The sequence below is a fragment of the Cutaneotrichosporon oleaginosum genome, assembly GCF_008065305.1.
Source record: "Cutaneotrichosporon oleaginosum strain ATCC 20508 chromosome Unknown ATCC20508_contig05, whole genome shotgun sequence".
In the NCBI taxonomy this organism is placed as follows: domain Eukaryota; kingdom Fungi; phylum Basidiomycota; class Tremellomycetes; order Trichosporonales; family Trichosporonaceae; genus Cutaneotrichosporon; species Cutaneotrichosporon oleaginosum.
The window spans coordinates 1,691,641-1,709,593 of NW_027072174.1; the positions used below are offsets into that span (position 1 = coordinate 1,691,641).

The following is a 17,953-nucleotide window of genomic DNA, read 5'->3' on the forward strand; positions in this document are numbered from 1 at the left end:
CAACACCGTCCTGTGTTCTTGTCTATCCGGTTGACGTTGCACGACGCCTGCGCCCAGTGTACGCGGTTGTGTTGGAGGTGAGGCTTTAGTGTGGGTGTGGGAACACGCGCTTGTTGACCGGAGGTGGCTTGACGAGAGCTCCTCTTATCGACACAACGCCGCCACCCCGCCACGAGGCCACGCCACACAGCTTCTCACTCGCACCCGTCACACGCACATCCTCCTCCTTGCGTCCTATCCCCCTGGTGAGGCAGATCATGCTCAGCGCGTTCATCCACGCACTCCATTCACTCAACTCGCTCTCGCATATCTTTCGCAACTCTCATCTCTCTCACTTCTCTGACGACTCTGCGAGCACAGCTAGATTCTGACCCACCTCTTCGCAGCATGCCCGACGTCCACCTCTTCCTCCTCATCCACGGTCTGTGGGGTGAGTAAGACCTCTCTTCCAATAACCCCAGGCCACCCTTTCCATCTCGCCCAAGCCAAAGCCGAGCTCGAGGCTGCGTGGCACGCCCACACCCCCTCCAGCACCGGCACGCATGGGACGCCTGGGACGCCCGACGGCGATGTCACCGGCGCCGAGACCACGCCGCTTCACACCTCCTCGGTGTGTTCCAGCGACAGCGGCGACACGATGGTCGACCGGCTCAACCTCCGCATGCGCCCGGACCTCGTGGTCGTCGTCGCGGAAGGCATGACTGCCATGCTGACGTATGATGGGGTGGACGTGTGCGCGAGCCGTGTTGCTTGGGAGGTGGGATCCACCTCCGTGAAGCGATGAACTGAAACTAGGTGGACGAGCACATCGCTGAGATCGAGCACGGTGGTCGCCGCGTCACACACATCAGTATTGTGAGTTCAGACGGTGGAGAGATTTGCTCATGCCAGCTCGGGTACTCGCTGGGCGGTAGTGAGTCCCGGAAGTCTTCGTGGTGCCGCTGACACAGTGGTCGCGCGCTACCTCGTCGGCCTGCTCGAGGCGCGCACGCCCTCGTTCTTTGACAAGCACATCCCCGTGTCGTTCACGACTATCGCTACCCCTCATCTTGGCGTGGCTCGTTACAGTGGGCTTTGACATCTGTGTAATTTGACATCAGACACGCTGCTCTCCAACGTCGTGTTCTGGCTCGGAGCACGCCTTCTGAGCCGCTCAGGCGAGCAGATGCACCTCGTCGACACGTATTCGGAGATGGATCCGCGTCCGCTGCTGGAGGTCATGGCCGATCCGAGTGAGCACTGCCCTTGCCGCTTCCTTGAGCGCCACCCACCAGGTGCTGATAGTAGAGCACGTCTGGCACCAAGCCCTTGCCCGCTTCGACCAAGTTCACGTGTACGCCAACACCATCAACGACAACACGGTGCCGTTCCCCAGCGCGGCGATCGCTTCCACAGACCCCTTCGTGCAGTGGACCGAGCGCGGACTCGACGTCGACGCGGACGACGCGGGCATCGTCTCGCACTGGCGCTTCCCGCACGGCGGTGCGCCGCGCAAGCGCAAAGTACGCTTCCACCTCGGCAGCCTGCCGCCGACGCTCCGCTTCCGCTGGCCGTACTCGTGGATGATCCTGGCGCTCTTCCCCATCGTCTTCCCCATCCTTGCGCTGTTCGTCTTCTGCCGCTTCAGCCTCGACACCCGCCGCTCCCGTCTGCGTCTGCAGCGTCTTGCACGCTCCTACAGCGACATCAGTCCCGAGTCTGGGGCATCCCCCATTCCCTCCCCCCACGGACTCAGCATCGACGCCCTCCGCGCCGCTATCCGTGCCGTCGAGCGTTCGCTCGAGCAGGACCTCATGGAGGCCGCTGATGCCGCCGACACCGCGCCTTCGCCGCCGGAGGACGAGCCTGATTCGCCGGCGTACCCTGAGCCCACGATCAAGGCTCTCCTCTCCGACAGCCAACACCGCATGGTCTACTGGCTTAACCAGCTCGAGCCGACGCGCCACCTTGCGTGGTTCCCGGGAGTCGCCAACGCCCATGCCGTCATTGTAGTGCGAGACCCGGCCAAGTTCGCTGTGCACGAGCGCGGCCGCGGTGTCCTCCAGCACTGGGCCCGTGTTGCGGTCCACGCCGCTGAGGAGGCCGTCCTTGTCAAGGAGTCCGCGACTTGACGGCCTCACAATCTTGTGATCTACTGCGCATCTCCATTGATCAGGCTCCAATTTCCGCAACATGTTTATTCCGCATAGACCGCACACCTCGTTCATCATGTACATTTTATAGAGCGTTGGGCCATGGCTGCCTGGTACAATGTAGGTGGTGCCTGTAAGATACAACATGCGACGGAGCGAGGGGAGGAGTCGGAGTTGGAAGAGAATGCTGGGCAGAAGTAGGTTGTACATGAAGCGGGTGAGGTGTTGAGGTATTATAATGAATTTCTCAGGCGTTAGAGACGTCCGGCGCCGTCACCTACCCCGTGCGTTTGAGCCACGGAACATGTCCGTTGAGGTAAACGAGGTGCACGTTCCAGTGCGACGTCTCGCTCTCGAGTGAGTACCCGCCGCCGCAAAGTGGTGACTCACGCTGGCTCACGCGTAGCGATGGATCGACGCGGAGCTGCTGGAAGGTGTAGTCTACTGTCAGCTTTGGCCGATCACGCCGGCCTACCTCGTAGCGCCCCTCATTGCCGGAGGCGCGGGGTACGTGACTAGAAGGCTTTGGTGTTCCGTCTGATGCGGCGAGGAGATTAACTGTCGAGCGAGACGCCCCGAAGTCACGGCCCCCGCCGAAGAAAGGGTTAGTCTCAGCCAAGCGAGCACGCGGCTCAGTCGCAGGAAACGACCTGTTGTCGAGGTCTGATTCGCACAGTATACGGGAGAGACGCCGCGGCTGGAGACGGAGGGTAGACGACGAGCATGCCTCGGGGTAGTCAGAGCGCGAGCGTCGGTGCAAATTGTCCACCGGTGGACGGCGTACGGCATCTGTGGACGCGCCAGCGCGACACTCGTCGTACAGCTGATCAAACAGGCGGCCTAACTCGATCTGAAACTCGGTCCGGCTCGTGCGATCCGGGAGGTCGCGGGTGTCGAGGCTTTTGTGACGTTCGGCACGGGTGAGCGTCTTTGCACCACCAATTCTCTCGGGCAGAGTAGTGCACGAGGCGAGGCCGTCAGGCTCATCGAAGCGCGGTACGGGCTTGCGCTTGATCCGGAAGTGATTAGAGGCGGCCGAGCTGAGCGAGTTGGCAGCTGAAGGCGTGATGGACGCTCCTTCGTTCGCCGCGGGTGAGAGTGGAGGAAGGGTTGGAACACTTAGTACGGAGTCGGCGCTGTTCTGACGCGAAGGGAAGAAGTTGATCGACAGCGTGTGCGCTGCTGACATTGAGTTGTGACGCGCGCGGACCGTGTTGCGCAACGGTGAAGGAGGCGGGGTGAGTGAAATGTCGAGGGAGTGAGCTACCGAGGTAGGGCTGTTGGGCCAGTCGTCCGCGTCGAGAATGCGAGGCGCGCGATTGGTATCCTCGTTCGTCCACAGTCCGAGCAAACGCGAGTGGCTGCGCCGCAGGTCATGCCCTTGCGTCAGCGGGACCAAGGTTCAACACACCGGAATCGTTCGGGTCCTCGGCCATGGAGGTGTGGGGGCGCTTGAGGTCGACGGTTGGTCCCTCGTAGCGAATCGGTGAGTCGACGTTTGCGATGGGAGCGCTGATCGCTGGGCGAGGCGTCTCGCGACGTGTGAGAGACAGCGCTCCCAACACCTTGGACGCGAGCGAGCCGTTGCGTGGGCGCGCGAGACGGCCGATTTGGGGAACGGTGAAGATGTCTTCTGTCACACCGCCGCGCCGCGTGTCACTGGGTGTGCATGGGCGGGACGACTGGCTGCGAAAACCCGTCACACTTCCTTTCCGACTTGGGCGTGTCGGGGTGAACGGCATGCTGAGCGGGAATGAGGACGAGGAGGCGAGGAGAGAGAGAACAGGACGGGGAGGGGACGTGTGTGGGTAGAGATGAGCGAGAGCAGAGTAGAAAGGATTGAAGGAGTGGAAGAGTTGGCAAGTGACAAAGAACGAGAGTTGAGAAAGGAGGAAGGTTGCCGAAGATGAGGTCTGTGCTCTGGTCGGCGACATGCTCGCCTCACCTTGGCCTCCGCCAGTCTCCATCTACATCTCACCTTTGCGCACTGTGCTCCGTTTGCTCGCCTCGCTCTCCGCCTCCCATCTCCCTTGCACGCCCCCCGCACAGTCCTTACGTCCTCGGCCTCGGATCGTTCAGGAGCCAGCGCCGCTCGGTTACCGGTGCTCGTCCACTTTGGGAAGCACGATCCTCGCAGACGCTTGATCACCCTTCTACCCATCCTAGACCTCTTGGAGGAGCCGCACAAGCGCGGCGTCGATTTCCTTACGACGCTGCCGCGCCTTCCCCTTCGCTTCCGTCTGCCGAGCGTACTGGACGCGCTCCTGCGCACTGCCATTGAGGGCAAAGAGGGTTGCCTCTCCAGGTCGACGGACGTGCACGCGATGGCGAATGGCAAGCTCAAACGCGCCCTCTACATTGTCGGGGTCGCAGTACCAGTCTGTTGCACCGGGGCCTAACATGCTCGCCGGCGTCGGCGTTTCCCCTGCCCTCTGGCCCCAGGTGTCGACTCCGCCAGGCCCACCGCCGTATCCGCCCTTGTTCGCCAGTGTGCGCGAATGTAGAGCAGAGGCTGGGAGAGACGACCCAGCGCCAGCATCGTACTCAGCCTCGGCCCACTTATCGGCGCGCCAGGCGCGAAGATGCTCGAGCCAGCCTTCTGGCAGCTCGAAGGGGCCGGCAAGGATCCGCTGCCCTTTGATGAGCGTGTTGAAGCACGCAGATGCACGAGAAGTCAGCCGTGCTTCGAGCGTTGGGTGGAGAGAGAGGGCGGTGAGGAGGTTATTGATGTGACTTTCCAGTGGTGGGTGAATGTGCGTGAGGAGGAGGAGGGAACGAAGGTCCAGGATATACTCTGGAGGAATGAGAGCTGTCACGCCCAATCCAGGAGGAGGCGCGACGAGCTCGTCAGCGTAGATGAGTGCGGAGCAGGCAAAGATGTCGATCTGGTGTCAGAAGAGGCCGACACGGCAAGAAGTGAGGGGAAAGACGTACGAGCCACCCCGGAGCTTCGTCGCGCTCCTCGTCGCGCACCCACACAATGAGCGGGGCGTTCCGACTGCGTTCAGCCGAGGCGAAGTCGCCCCGCAGTTGAACGAGCACCGGCGGCGGTGCATCTTCGAGTCCGGTGATCACAACGGCGCGGGCAGCAGGGGGGCGAGGTTTGGGTTCCGAAGCAGGGTCAGCGGCTGATGGGGGGCCAAGTGCCGCGTCGGCGGCGACGCTGCTATGTGAGAGACGCATGAAACGTGTTTCGAGGCCGAACACGGAAGCGGTGAGCTGCCATCAGTGACCGCTCGGCAATGGTGTCCCGCCGCTGCTCTCCTCTCACCAAATACGTACTGCGCCGACCACTTTTGCGACCTTTGCCGTGCTTCCCACTGCGTCTAGGATTACGCCTCCACGTCGAGCCATGAGGGCGAGGAGGAGGACGGCGGTGAGCGTGCCGTCGACGGGCCAGCCACGGAGCATGGGGGAAGAGGCGACAGCGGCCACGAGCGCGGGCGCGAAGCCCGGCATGCCTGGCTGTGGGAGGCCTGGCATGACGCTAGAGCAATTTAGCAAAGGGAATAATTGAGCGGGAGAGAGAGGAGTGCAAGGCATGCACGGAAGCGGATGTGTGGTTCCAGGTGGCCAGGTTGTTGAACCTCCACCGGCCATGTCCACCAGATGATCAGCGATCAACACCGACCACACTTATAAAAACACAGACGCATCCATCTTCTTCGGATCTACATCTTTCTTGAACATGGCTGTGATACCGCTCAGTCGTTACGTCGCTCTCGGTATGATCCCCCTGCACACTTGGGCTCACTGACATAAACCAGACTGCGAGATGGTGCAGTGCCGCTCACAGTTGGCACTTGCTCGGTACCACCAGGCTACTGTCATCCGGCTGACTCTAGCATCGCGGTCGTCGACTACACCGGCGCCGAAGTGTACCACTCCTTCGTCTTTGTCCATCCAGAAGACGTGACAAACTACCACACCGATATAACCGGCATAACGAAGAGTGACTTGCACGGCGGTGGGTCGGCTTCCGCACCACAGCTAGATTCGAGCTGACCTCAGCACCATCCTTCGAGATCGTCCAAGCGTGCGTGAGGGAGCTTCTTGCCGACAAGATCGTTGTCGGTCACGCGCTGTTCAACGACCTCGCGATCCTGCAGCACCGGCACGTTTACGAGGAGATGCGCGATACCGCGTTGTACTATCCACTGCGTGAGCGGTGCAATGTCCACCACGAGGGACAGTATCCCGCTCTTCGCCGAGTCGCACTGGAGGTGCTCGGTCGCAAGATACAGTGTGGTTCCCACTGTCCTGTGAGTCCCTCCACGGCAGCGACTGATGGCAGCTCGAAGACGCACGCGCCACGATGGACATCTTCCTCAGTGTGAGGGAAGAGTACGAGGCGGCACTGGCTTCCGGCGATGACGTTGTCGCAGCCGTTCCGGGGTGAGTAAACAGCCTCAACTACATCTGACAGCAGGGCTCTCTCAAGATGGTATTACTGAGAGCAGCGTGCTGCGTGCTCTCCTGGTGCTCCCCATAGCACAGCCGGCGACCAACCGGCATGAAAGTGTCATATCAACCTGTTACTTGTACATAGCATTCCGTTCATTATCTCACTGCCCCTGCTTCATGCGCACGCCCTCCGCGACCATCTTGTCGTCGTGTTTCAACTTGCCGCTCAACACCTTGAACTCGCCCTTGAGCTTGCTCATGAACCCGACCTTGCGCAAGCTCCCCGCACTGCTCTTGCTATTTGTGCGGCTATGTCCTGCTCCAGCCGCGGGTTTGCTGGAGCTCTCTGCGGGGACTTGCCTGCGCTCGGTGGCGCGGGCCGCTTCGGTGCCGTTGGTTCTAACTGCGGCTGCGGTGTTCGTGTTTGTGTCTGTGCTCGCGCCGGCCTTGCCAGCGGCAAACGCCACTCCGCCCGCCGCAGCTCCAGCGGCAGCGGCACCGCCAGCCACTGCAGCCCCCGACCCCAACGGGGTCGGTGTTTCCATTGAGAAAGTGGTCGCGGTCGCAGGCTGAGCCGCCATCGTAGACGATTCGGCCACAGGCGTCTCCGTAGCCTCTTCTTGATGAACCCGCTCCCGTAGGCTATCCGCGTGAGTCTCCGTGTGCAGCGGCGCCGCATCATGCGTCACCGGCTCCGCGGGCACGCTGGGCGGGTCCACCGGGAACGCGCCGGGCGCATGGGGCGTTGTCGCGGATGTTTCGCCGCTCCCCGCGGCCATATAGTCGCCAGGCGCAGGCGTAGCCTCGCCCACCAGCCGGTTGTCTGCTTCAGTCGCCGACACCTCGTTTGCCGGTGTCGACGTAGTTGCCGTGTGCCAGTCATCGACTCTCGGCGTGGGGGAGTGGATCTCGCGCGCCTCCCTATGCTCGCTCCTGGGTTCGACATGCTGGGTGCCATGGGCCTCTGTCGAGTGCAGCTGCGACGCACGCAAAGCCTCGGCACTATCGCCGTGTCGGCGGTCCTCCGGCGTGTCGCGCGCCACCGCGCCAGCGGCCACGAGCGCGCCCGCCCCACCCGCGCCCGCGAGGCGAGCCGGCTCCGCCTCGTCCAGCATATCGTCCATCGTGCGGCTGGCCGAGAGCGGCGACTTGCCGGGCGGGCTGGGGGGTGCGCCCTCGTTCCCGCCTCTGATGGCCGTGATGCTCGCGGTGGACTCGGCGGCCTCGTGCCCGCGCCGCGTGTCGCCCACGAGCGAGACCTCGGACGGCGTCGCGCTCGCCCCCGTCATGAAGGTTTCGCCGGTCTTCGGCGCCGGCTCGCATACGAGGTTGCTCGTGCGCACGGCGCCCGGCACGCCCGTCCGCCCGTCCTTGATCGCCACCATGGACGCGGCGGACATCGAGCGTTCCTCGGGCATCTGGCTCGAGCCAGTGCCGAGGGCAAGGCCTGCGCCAGCCAGCCCGCCAGCAAGAGCCGGGGCGGAGTGCTGCGCCGCGGTTTCGGTGCCTTCGGGGAAGGAGTGAGAGGCGGGCTCATCCCGCATCTGCTCCATGTTCACCGCGACGGGCGTGTCGTCGTGCTCCGGCGCCACTTGGTCTCTCGTGCTCTCGTGGCCGTGGCCGTCCGTGGCGTCGTCTCTCCGCGCACCCGCCTCCGGTGTCCGCGGAACATGGTCCATGGAGTTGGTGTGCTGCAAGTGCTGAGGGGGAACGCATGCGTCGTAGTCGTCTGGGACAGAGGCGGGGGAAGCTGCCATCTCGCGCGGGGGAGGGGAAATAGGAGGTTCCGCAGTGGTGAGATCGGGAAGGCAGTCCGGGTCGAGGTCGTCGGGGACCGCGGAGACTGAGGACATGGCACGCGGCCGAGAGGGTCTCTCGGGATATGAGGCGACCGTAGCGTCCGGGATGGCGACGCTAGCGGCGCCCCCAGCCGTGCCGGCTGCCATGCCGGCTGCCATCTCCGCCGTATGGCTGCGCTGGGGCGTGATAATAGGGGCATCGGGGCCCTGGCGGGCGGTACTGGATTGCGCGTCATGGGCAGTGCCAGCAACACCGTCATAGGGGGGCGAGGCGGGGATGATTGTGGGTGCCTCGGCGGGCGCTTCGGCAGTGAGATTGCGCCTGTCTGGCACAGCGAGATCCGCTGTGGTGGCCGAGTTCTGCGCCTCGCCACGCCCCGCCTCTTCGTTGTGGTGGACGTCGTGGTTCTGTATCTCCTGTGTGTCCGGCACGTCGCCCTGCAGCTTACTGGACAGCATAGCGGCGGCCGCGCCTGCCACTCCAGCGGCGCCCATAGCGCCCGCGGCACCATAGATGTGCGGGTCGTATCCGCCCCGGTCGCCTTGGGCGCTCGGGGCGTTGGGGGAGGTCGGGGCAACAGGGGTTGTACCCGAGGTGAAGGAATGAGGTGACGTCGGGTCGCTGCTTGCCGGCTGGCCGAACGTGCGCCGCTCAGCGCGGTCAGCCAGTTTGGCTGGGGCGGAGGCGGACAGATCGTGGGCTTCGCGAGACGTGTGGGTCTCCTCAGCGGAAGGGGACAGCTGCTGGGCTGTGTATATCCCTTCTGGGGCGGTGTGGTCTCCCATAGCACCTTGCACGCCCGGAGGGAACGTGGGAATGGGCGTGGATCGCTGCGCGGTTGGAGAATGCTGGAAAGCGGCTTGGTGCGCTCCTAGTGGCTGCTGGCCGTCGCGAGGAGTCGAGGAGGTCTCATCTGGCTGTACAGAAGCGCGCTGGCTGGCATGAGAGGGGCTTAGGGGGACGCTTCGCGTGTCGGGCTGCGCCTTGATTGAAACGACACCGTGTTCGTCTGGAAGGCCACCTTCGAGACCACCGTCTATGAAGAAAACGGGAACGCCATCGAGGTCGGCGGTGGTCACATCTTTGACGGGATTGCTGACCTGACGAGCGGTGGGAGGAGCGTCGGTGGGGGGAACAGGCAGTTGTCCAGATCCCCTTTCGCCTGATTTCTGCTCAGCAGGGGGACGCGCACCGAGCATAGCGGTGCCCGGCGGTGGCGCATCAGCGTCGGCTGCGGCCCGACGGGCTCCATTCGAGGCCTCAGGAGTTACATGCGGCTTCGCTGGTGTGGGCGGCTCGCTGGGTGGGAGCGGCTTGCTGGCGGCCAAGCCGATGTCGTCGAACGCACGACCCATATCGTCGCTGAAGCTCGTGCGTGGCTCCTCCTCGGGAGGCCGGAGACCGCTGCCAGCAAGAGGAGAGCCGGCGAGGGTGCTCCTGCCTAGGCTCTGCGCTTGTCTTGCTGCTTCGGCGGCACGCTTCTGTGCGAGGTCATCGCGTGTGCTCCCTGGTGTGAAGGGGCGATTCTTGGATGCCGGAGAGGAGCCGAAGCGGGGCACCTTGGGAGAGCCGCCCGAGAAGAATGTCGAGTTGGATGGTTGTCTCGGGCTCATGGTGAATGGATGAATGACAAGATGAGATGCCGGATAGCGTATTCTCGTTGTCATGGCATGTTGCCCGCCACCTCTACCTGTGTCCAGCCCAATCTGCAATCTCCAGGCCCAAGGCAACTTTAACGCAGGCAGCTACGGCCACGGCCACAGCAGCTGCCCACTCTCTCATCGCTCTCTCATTGTCCCAAGTCTCAGGCTCCCATCCGGCCGGCAGAGCGAATGGCCGACAGCCCGACAGGCCGACATGAATTGTGACGTCAAGACGAGCCACACGCCGATCACCGCCGATCCGTATCACTCAGATTGCCACGCCAATCTCCACGCGATCGTCGCGAGTCCAGCTCTCCCACGGTGTGCTTTTCATTGCACATGTCACTCATCCATACTTTCCCCACGCGCAAACTTTGAGTCTGCTATTTCCCCTCCATCTCCCTCAATTTCCCGGGGAACTTGGGGGAGGTGTACGTTACTCAATCGAGTCGTACGCGTCAGCATGAGTCGCGCATGCCACGACCCCTGCAACGCTTGTTCAGCGCTCCACGTAATATCTGAATATTTGAAACAATAGAATGTCACCAGCGCCAGTGATTCTAGAGGGAGTGTTCGAGGGCACAAAGGAGCGCCCTCCTCCTCCTGCGATCCTGCAGCAACACAGCGCGCGCCACGGAGACCGCACTGCAATTCTTCACCACCGCCACTGCGCCACATATAGTGCGGCAACAAGCGCCAACACGGGACAGAAACCGGAGCGGGGTAACGTGGTTTCGCCCAAGGCGGGGCGCTTAAGCCGGTATGGTGGTATGCCCGAGTACATCTATGGCCGACCAAGTCGATGAAGTCTGCGTCCAGGCGCGCCTGGGCTTCAGTACACTCCCAGGGTCGACGCGTATTGTGTCAGAAGGCGCTCGTGTCTTAATAGTGCAGACCTCGGAGGCCTCGAACAATTGAGGGATTGTGCGGGCCGAGTACGTAAAGGTGTGCCTGGGTTTCTTCGCTGGCGCTGCCACCGGGAAGTGAGTGTGAGCGCTCACGGCTTCACAGCCAAAGACAGCGCAGAAGCGCCCGAACGCTGCTCGTTGCTGTCGATACTGTTGGCACGTTGAGGGTTTATTCGTACGAGGCATGCCAGGGGGACGCTAGACAGGGCTCGAGAACGGCTGAATGCCTGGGAGGTGACCGCCCCGAGTCGAGAGGCGTCGAGGGGAACCAAGGGACAACCCACCCCGGGCATTTTACAGAGGACGTGGCTGGCGAGACGTGGCGCAGTGGCGCTAGGGCTACCATGGCTGCGCCGGTTGGTAGCTTTACCATAGCGGCTTGGCTTTCGTCAACTCTGAAGTAACGGAGGGTTCTTGACTGCGCATGATGAGTGGGCGCAGAGGATGGTGCCCAGTAGGTTGAGCTCGCAGAGATTGCCAGCTTTTCCGAGGAAGAATTCCTGGAAAGGAACAGAGCGTTGGCGCGGCCAACAGCGACTACTGATGGCCTGATGGAAGAGTGAGAGTCATGAGAGCAGAGGTTTAGCTAAATAAGGGGCGGCTTGCCCTCTTCTGTAATAACCTCTCTCGCGTTCTCCTCCTCCTCGTCTTCTGGTCGTGTGCCTTACTAGCTTTTTTGCCTTACTTTGGACACGCCCCCCGCCCCGCTTGCCCCTTCGATGCATTCCCTTTCAGCTGGAGAGAGGGAGTGACGGTGACGGGGCGGAGGGAGGACCGAGGGCCAAGATTGTTTCTCAATTACTCTGTCTCGGGTCCAGTGCCCACAACATGCAATACCCACAACCTGATTCTTAGGGGCCTACCCCACTCTAGCTCACCTCATCCTCCTAACCTTGACCCCGGAAGCCCGGCAGAATCAGGCATCCGAGACACCCCTCTCACCGCCCCTTCTCTGCCAATATTCTGCGTCGTATTCATACCTCCCTTGCATCTCCTCGGTCTGCAGAACACGTAGACTACACCCTACACCACAACACTCGCTCGCAGCATTTGTTTGATCGACACTCCCTCATCCCGCGCAGCCGTTACAGACAGCGACGAGCGAACAACAACTCCTTTACCTGGTGAAAGGTTGATTGTTTCCAAGTCGGCGGCACCAAAATTGGATCGGCGTCCCTTGGTCGATTGAGCGGCCTGCGGATCGGCAAGCACAGCTCTCTTCTCGTCTCGTCCTCATCCACTCGACATTGTTCTCCATCTCCCTCTCACTCTCTTTCACTCGTTCATTCACTGTCCTCCTTGGTCGACGCTCCCTACTCCCCCCTCTCAACCTCTCCACGCGGCCCTCTGCGGCCTGCAACGCCTTCGTACGCCGTACGTCGGCCCCCTCTCCGCCCTGGCGCGCGCATCCAGCAGATAGCCTCCGGTCGCCACCATGGAACCTCCCAAGAGCAAGTTCAAGTTCGACCCCATGTCAATGCTCCTCCCCCACGAGCGAGCAGCGATGATGGCTCCGCCTGCGCCGAGTAACGCGAGCAACAAGATGGCTCCGCCGCCCCTCGGCGCGCAGCCCACATTCCGGCCGCCACAACAGCAGCACCAGCACCTGCAACACCAGCCGCATCAGCAGCAGCATCAGCAGCAGCATCAGCAGCGCCTCCATCCTCAACAAGGCGCTCACCCGCTTCCAGCAATCCAGACGCGTGAGTCATCAGCCATACCGTCGCGCAGATCCGTCTCGCAAGGCTCAAACCACCGCTATGCACGGGACTGACGCTCCTGCTTCGAACCCCATCCCCTTACTCGTTCCACATCCTTCACCTACGCACAACAGACTACGTGCCCCTTCCGCCAGGACAAGCAGCACCGCTCTCACCCCCAGCGTCACTCATGTCAACGCCTCCTTCCGCTTGGGAGGCGTCGTCGGCATGGGGCGGGATGGAGAACGTCATGGAGGGATCCCCGTCGTCAGCACAGCAGTGGCAGGGCCGCTTTGGCCAAAGACCGTCCGCCGCCTACCCTCATGGGCAACAGGCTCACCCCAGCAGCGGGCGCGTAGGGCTTGCAGACTGGGAGGTCGTCGAGACCCTCGGCACCGGCACCTTCGGACGCGTCCTTCTCGTTCGCCAGAGACCATCCTATCGCCCAACATCCTATCACCCCATCTTTCCCAACCTCTACCAGCCCGCAGACCCGCAGGCGCCATCACCTGTCACAACGCAACACGCCGACGGGCAGCTTCCCCACTTCGCCATGAAGGTGCTGCGCAAGAGCGAGATTGTGCGTCTCAAGCAGGTCGAGCACATGAACTCTGAACGGCGCATCCTCGAAAAGGTCCGGCATCCATTCATCGTCGAGCTGCACGCGACGTACCAGGACAACCTGAACGTCTACATGCTGCTCACGTACGTCCCTGGTGGTGAACTTTTCTCGCACTTGCGCCGCGCGGGCCGCTTCTCGCCCGACGTTACGCGCTTCTACCTCGCGTCGATCGTGCTTGCGATCGACTACCTCCACTCAAAGAACATCATCTACCGTGATCTGAAACCTGAGAACCTGCTCCTCGACCGCAGTGGGTACCTGCGCATCGCAGACTTTGGGTTTGCCAAGGTAGTCGAGGATCGCACCTTCACGCTGTGTGGCACACCAGAATATCTTGCACCAGAGATTGTGCTGTCGCAAGGCCACGGCAAGGCAGTTGACTGGTGGGCTCTTGGTATCCTTGCCTTCGAGATGCTCGCTGGCTACCCTCCCTTCTTCGACGACCACCCGCTCGGGATCTACGAGAAGATCCTTCGCAACGAAGTCTCCTTCCCCTCCCACATTGACCCCTACGCCAAGGACTTCATCCGGGGCCTCCTCACGGCCGACCGAACAAAACGGTTGGGCAACTTGCGCGGCGGTGCGCGCGACGTTATGAACCACCCTTGGTTCCAGGGAGTCGACTGGGGATCTCTCGAGCGCAAGGAGATTGGCGCCCCGATCGTTCCAAGAGTAGGCAGCATGAGTGAGTTGCTCTCCTCCATCTAAGCAAAGCTGACACACAGGCGACTCGCAAAACTTCCAACGATACCCCCCTCCCCGTCCTACCGAGCTGCCGGGTATTTTCGGTGCTCCCTACGACGAGAGCGAGGACCCGTATGCTCTCATGTTCCGTGATTTCAGCTTCCCGCGGCGCGACGACGCCATGGACGAGGCGTAGACTTGTTAGACCTAGACCGATTTCTGTCACACTACACTGCCACATCACTAGTATGCATTGGGCGATCATGTTTCCAATTCTAAAGTTAGGTGCGGCGCGATCGTGCGATCGCCCGGCGATCGTTTTCAGTCGCAGGCGCGTGTTCTGAATGTGGCGGTGTGGCGGCGTGGCGGACGGAGCGGTATAATAAGTGCTAGTACGCAACGCTCGGCATGGCGGTGCCTGTCACGCAGTGCAACCTTGAAACCATGTTCTCTTGAAGCCGTTCTAGCCGTTCTAGCGAGAGCGCGCCCCCATTCGTCCGTGGTGATGCAAGATGATGGTAGCTCGGGCGCTCGATCGGGACGGGAGCCTAAGCTCAAGCTGCACGGGTAACGCTCGCCCCTCTCGAGCGCCCAAAGCAGCGTCCAGCTCTCCGTGCTCTGAAATGCAGGTATTATGCCACGGCGCACAGCGCGGGGCACAAGATGTAACGTACGCCGCGCATTCACTTGCCAGCTAGAGGCGTGCACAGTGGGCTTGGCGGACGTCGGCGGCGCCTCGCTCTCGAGACTGCAGAGGCGAGCACAGCCCGAAGCGGAAACGCTGATGCGGGACTGGCCTGGGTCTCGGTCGGCCGGCGGTACGGCGGTCATGCTCCCGCACCCCTGGGTGGCAAATTGGGTTTATTGGGTTTTCGATCGACTTGCCGTGGCAGAGGCGCTGCTCCAAGAACGCGTCGGAATAACCATACTCCGTCCGAAAGCGAGCCCATGTCATTTGAGCGCATGGTCGTAGTCGCATTGATCAAAGAATTTGCACGCATGTGCTCGGATCGGAGAACGAAAGCGGACAGGTGGGAGGGGACTTGTTGGCAGTTCATGGGAGCTGGATAGATTTGTAATCCCCACTTACAGGAACGGAGTTGGAAGTACGCCGCGTTTTCTCTCGTCATCTTTGCCTGAGATCAGAGTCAGCCTGCGTATTGCACAATATCGACAGCACGCGGCGGGTGACTGACTACGCAGGATGGGACGATGTCGGCAATCAGCCACCCAAGGCAAGGCCTTACCATCATGTTTGGTTCGGCGTTCTACTGAGTATACGTCATATCACTCCACCACCTCCCCCTGCCACGACTGTACTGCTCATCTCTGCCGCAGTCTCCTCCGCAGCCACCAGCTTACACCTCGACTCCAACGTCATCTCCATCGCCTTCGCCTTCTTCATCCTCGTCTCTCACTCTTACTCACCAGCTGACCTGCACGATGCAGATTCCCCTCGGCCTCCGCCCCAGCCTTCCGCTCGGAGGTGACCCGCTCGCCCTCCCAAGCTTCCTCACTGCCCTCTGCATCCCAGCGTGCTACATCGCCAACCACATCACGGGAAACGTCTCGTCCGTAGACCGCATCTACACGACATGGCCAGTACTCTGCTCCATTCTTGTCGGGAGCTGGGCGCGCGGCCCGCTCGTGGCTAGCTTGCCTCGCGTCGCCCTCGCCATCCTCATCCAGGTGCGTAATCCATCAAGCTAAACTCACTCAGTTCGTCTGGTGCGCACGCTTAACCCACCACTCCGCACGCCGCGGATTCTATGACCGGTGAGCTCTCCTCTCTTCCAGTCAGACTCACACCAGACACATGGAAGACTACCGCTACCCGATTGTCCGCCGCCTCGTGCCCAAGTGGTTCTTCGAGATTGTGGTGCACATCTTTGCCGTTGTCGTCGCCCAGCCTCTCCTCCTCTTGACGCTGTCCTTCCCCATCGCTGCCATGCTCCTGCCTCCTTCGCAGCTCTCCACCGGCCCCTTCCCAGACTGGCACGTCACGCTCAACTTCTTCCGCCCCCTCTGGTCCACGGCTCTCAAGCACAACATCCCTCTCGACACGCCGGTTCTCCACGCCGGCGACGCCATCGCCGCGCTCCTCGCCCTCGGCGCCGTGTTGATGCAGAAGAAGACGGACGACGCGATGTACGAGTACCAGGAGGCCAAGCATGCCGCCATCAAGGCCAAAGGCACTCCGCGACCCGAGGACACGGGCGTGCCCCAGCCCGCCGAGGTGCCCGCCGAGTTTTTCCCCGGCTTCCCCACGAAGGGCATCCACGCCGTCATGCGACACGCCAACTTCACCGGCGAGCAGAGCTTCTGGCTCGCACAGGGCCTATTGGGCCTCGGGGCGGGGCCGGTCGCGCCGCGCGTGGGCACATGCCTCCTCCCACCTTTCATGCTCAGCCTCCTTTTCCTTGCCTCGACTACGCTGACCGAGTGGATCACGAGCCACAGGGTGAGTTTGCTCCTCAGCAGCCGGCTGACGCCAGTACCCAGCGTACAACGCGTACAAGCAGCTCGTGGGGCAGTTCACGCCGATGGAGACGGTCTTCAAGTACATCTGGACGACGGTGCGCGGGACTCGGGCCGGGCTACAGGCCCAGCTGCGCGCGCCGACGCGCGAGGAGTAGAGCAAGCGGGCTGTCACATTTCGCTGTCATAGCCGCAGGAAGACAATACTAGACAAAATACCACCCTATGCATGCTACATGTCCTTAGGCGCAGGACTCTGCCAGCTGACGTTATGCACACCCCGCGACTTGAACAACTCGACCAGCACGCGCTCGGTTTCCATCACCTTCTCCTCCACGTCGCCGTTGTTTGCCGCCGCAAACGCGCGGAGAGTGACATGGAGCTGCGCGAGATCTGTACACCCAATAACGCAGGGCACGACACCGCCGCTGCCAAGCAGGAGCGGCCGGTATGCGAGATTGCACGCGACTTGCTCGATGCTCGTCCCCCTCTGCTTTGCCACGTCCACAGCCTCGCGCGTGGCGGGATACACGTCGGGGATGTACTTCGCGGGATGCCAGTCCGGCCCCCCGCCAGCGGTGAGAATGCCCATCGCGAGCGGCGCGGCGTTGAGGACCTGCGCGACGCCCGCGTCCTCGAACGCAGCCAGGAACGCTGGCAGCGTCGAGCACTGCAACGTGTGATGCGCGTAGCTCTGCACGACATCGACGGGGAGCCCCGCCGCCTGGGCGAGGCGGCAGAGCCGCAGCAGCGTCGGGAGCGGATAGCCTGCGATGCCGATACGCCGGACTTTGCCCGCGGCTTCGAGGTCGCGCAGCGCGCCGAGGGCGGCGAGGACCCTCTCGTCGCCGGCGCCGAGCGGCGTCGGGTCGGTCAAGTGGAAGGCCGCGGGGTTCGTTAGTGCGTCCAGGTGTGTGCCTTGCGCCGGCGGTGCGTCCGCGACGAATTCGACGTCGTGCAGGTCTACCATTAGAGAGAGGAGGGTGAATGGAGGAGGAGTACGCACACACCACGTCGAGATAGTCTGTCTGCAGTCGCCGCAGGCTGCGCTCAACGCTCGCCTTGATCGTCTCGGGCGCGTAGTCGTGGTCCTTGACTGTCGGGCCGTACTTGCCCGCCTTGGTGATGATGGCGTATGACGAGCGCGGGAACTCGTCGCGCAGCGCGGCGAGCGCGTGCCCCAGAATGATCTCGGATGGGTGGTAGTGGGGAGCTGGGGTTAGGTGGGCAGAGTGAGAGCTCAGACGGGCAACTCACCAGTGTCAAACGCGCACATGCCTGCGCGCAGGGCCGCACGCACAATCCTCACAGGCATCGACGTGCGCACCGCGTCCTTGTCCGTGTATACGCCGTACCCGAAGGGCGCACATCCGAGCACCAGGCGCGGGAGGGTGACGTCCGGCAAGGCGGGGTTGGGGACAGGTGGGGGAAGCATTTCGGCGGGAGATACCGCATCATCCTCCCCCATAGGGGGGAGGTCGAAGGGTGGAATGACTTCCTCTGGCGCAGAGGGGTGGTTGGACATGGACGATGGATGGTGTGCAGTTCGATGAAACGAGATGGTGACACCCGACACCGGGCC

At 62.3% G+C, this 17,953-nt stretch overlaps 7 protein-coding genes across 7 annotated transcripts; 4 read left to right on the plus strand and 3 right to left on the minus strand.

The window, feature by feature from the left end:
• Positions 1-387: 387 nt before the first annotated feature.
• COLE_06201 (uncharacterized protein) lies at positions 388-2,111 on the plus strand (the record flags this gene model as incomplete). Its single annotated transcript, XM_018426212.2, has 7 exons — positions 388-430; positions 462-757; positions 796-855; positions 892-913; positions 951-1,067; positions 1,101-1,232; positions 1,288-2,111. 7 exons carry the CDS (start codon positions 388-390, stop codon positions 2,109-2,111), a joined length of 1,494 nt encoding a protein of 497 aa, XP_018276656.1.
• A 298-nt stretch (positions 2,112-2,409) lies between these two features.
• Positions 2,410-4,099, minus strand: COLE_06202 (uncharacterized protein; the record flags this gene model as incomplete). The annotated part of the gene is made up of 2 exons (XM_018419659.2): positions 2,410-3,512; positions 3,544-4,099. The coding sequence occupies 2 exons, from the start codon at positions 4,097-4,099 to the stop codon at positions 2,410-2,412; spliced, it is 1,659 nt and encodes a 552-aa protein (XP_018276655.1).
• A 195-nt stretch (positions 4,100-4,294) lies between these two features.
• Positions 4,295-5,615, minus strand: COLE_06203 (uncharacterized protein; the record flags this gene model as incomplete). The annotated part of the gene is made up of 3 exons (XM_018425534.1): positions 4,295-5,017; positions 5,067-5,351; positions 5,415-5,615. 3 exons carry the CDS (start codon positions 5,613-5,615, stop codon positions 4,295-4,297), a joined length of 1,209 nt encoding a protein of 402 aa, XP_018276654.1.
• Positions 5,616-5,820: 205 nt separating this feature from the next.
• COLE_06204 (uncharacterized protein) lies at positions 5,821-6,531 on the plus strand (the record flags this gene model as incomplete). The annotated part of the gene is made up of 5 exons (XM_018420491.1): positions 5,821-5,857; positions 5,900-5,942; positions 5,978-6,099; positions 6,144-6,394; positions 6,427-6,531. The coding sequence occupies 5 exons, from the start codon at positions 5,821-5,823 to the stop codon at positions 6,529-6,531; spliced, it is 558 nt and encodes a 185-aa protein (XP_018276653.1).
• Positions 6,532-12,322: 5,791 nt separating this feature from the next.
• Positions 12,323-13,917, plus strand: COLE_06205 (uncharacterized protein; the record flags this gene model as incomplete). Its single annotated transcript, XM_018424021.2, has 2 exons — positions 12,323-12,590; positions 12,722-13,917. The coding sequence occupies 2 exons, from the start codon at positions 12,323-12,325 to the stop codon at positions 13,915-13,917; spliced, it is 1,464 nt and encodes a 487-aa protein (XP_018276652.1).
• Positions 13,918-15,336: 1,419 nt separating this feature from the next.
• Positions 15,337-16,529, plus strand: COLE_06206 (uncharacterized protein; the record flags this gene model as incomplete). The annotated part of the gene is made up of 4 exons (XM_018424020.2): positions 15,337-15,582; positions 15,614-15,669; positions 15,706-16,354; positions 16,389-16,529. 4 exons carry the CDS (start codon positions 15,337-15,339, stop codon positions 16,527-16,529), a joined length of 1,092 nt encoding a protein of 363 aa, XP_018276651.1.
• A 74-nt stretch (positions 16,530-16,603) lies between these two features.
• Positions 16,604-17,896, minus strand: COLE_06207 (uncharacterized protein; the record flags this gene model as incomplete). Its single annotated transcript, XM_018420953.2, has 3 exons — positions 16,604-17,334; positions 17,378-17,584; positions 17,629-17,896. The coding sequence occupies 3 exons, from the start codon at positions 17,894-17,896 to the stop codon at positions 16,604-16,606; spliced, it is 1,206 nt and encodes a 401-aa protein (XP_018276650.1).
• Between the last annotated feature and the right edge of the window lie 57 nt (positions 17,897-17,953).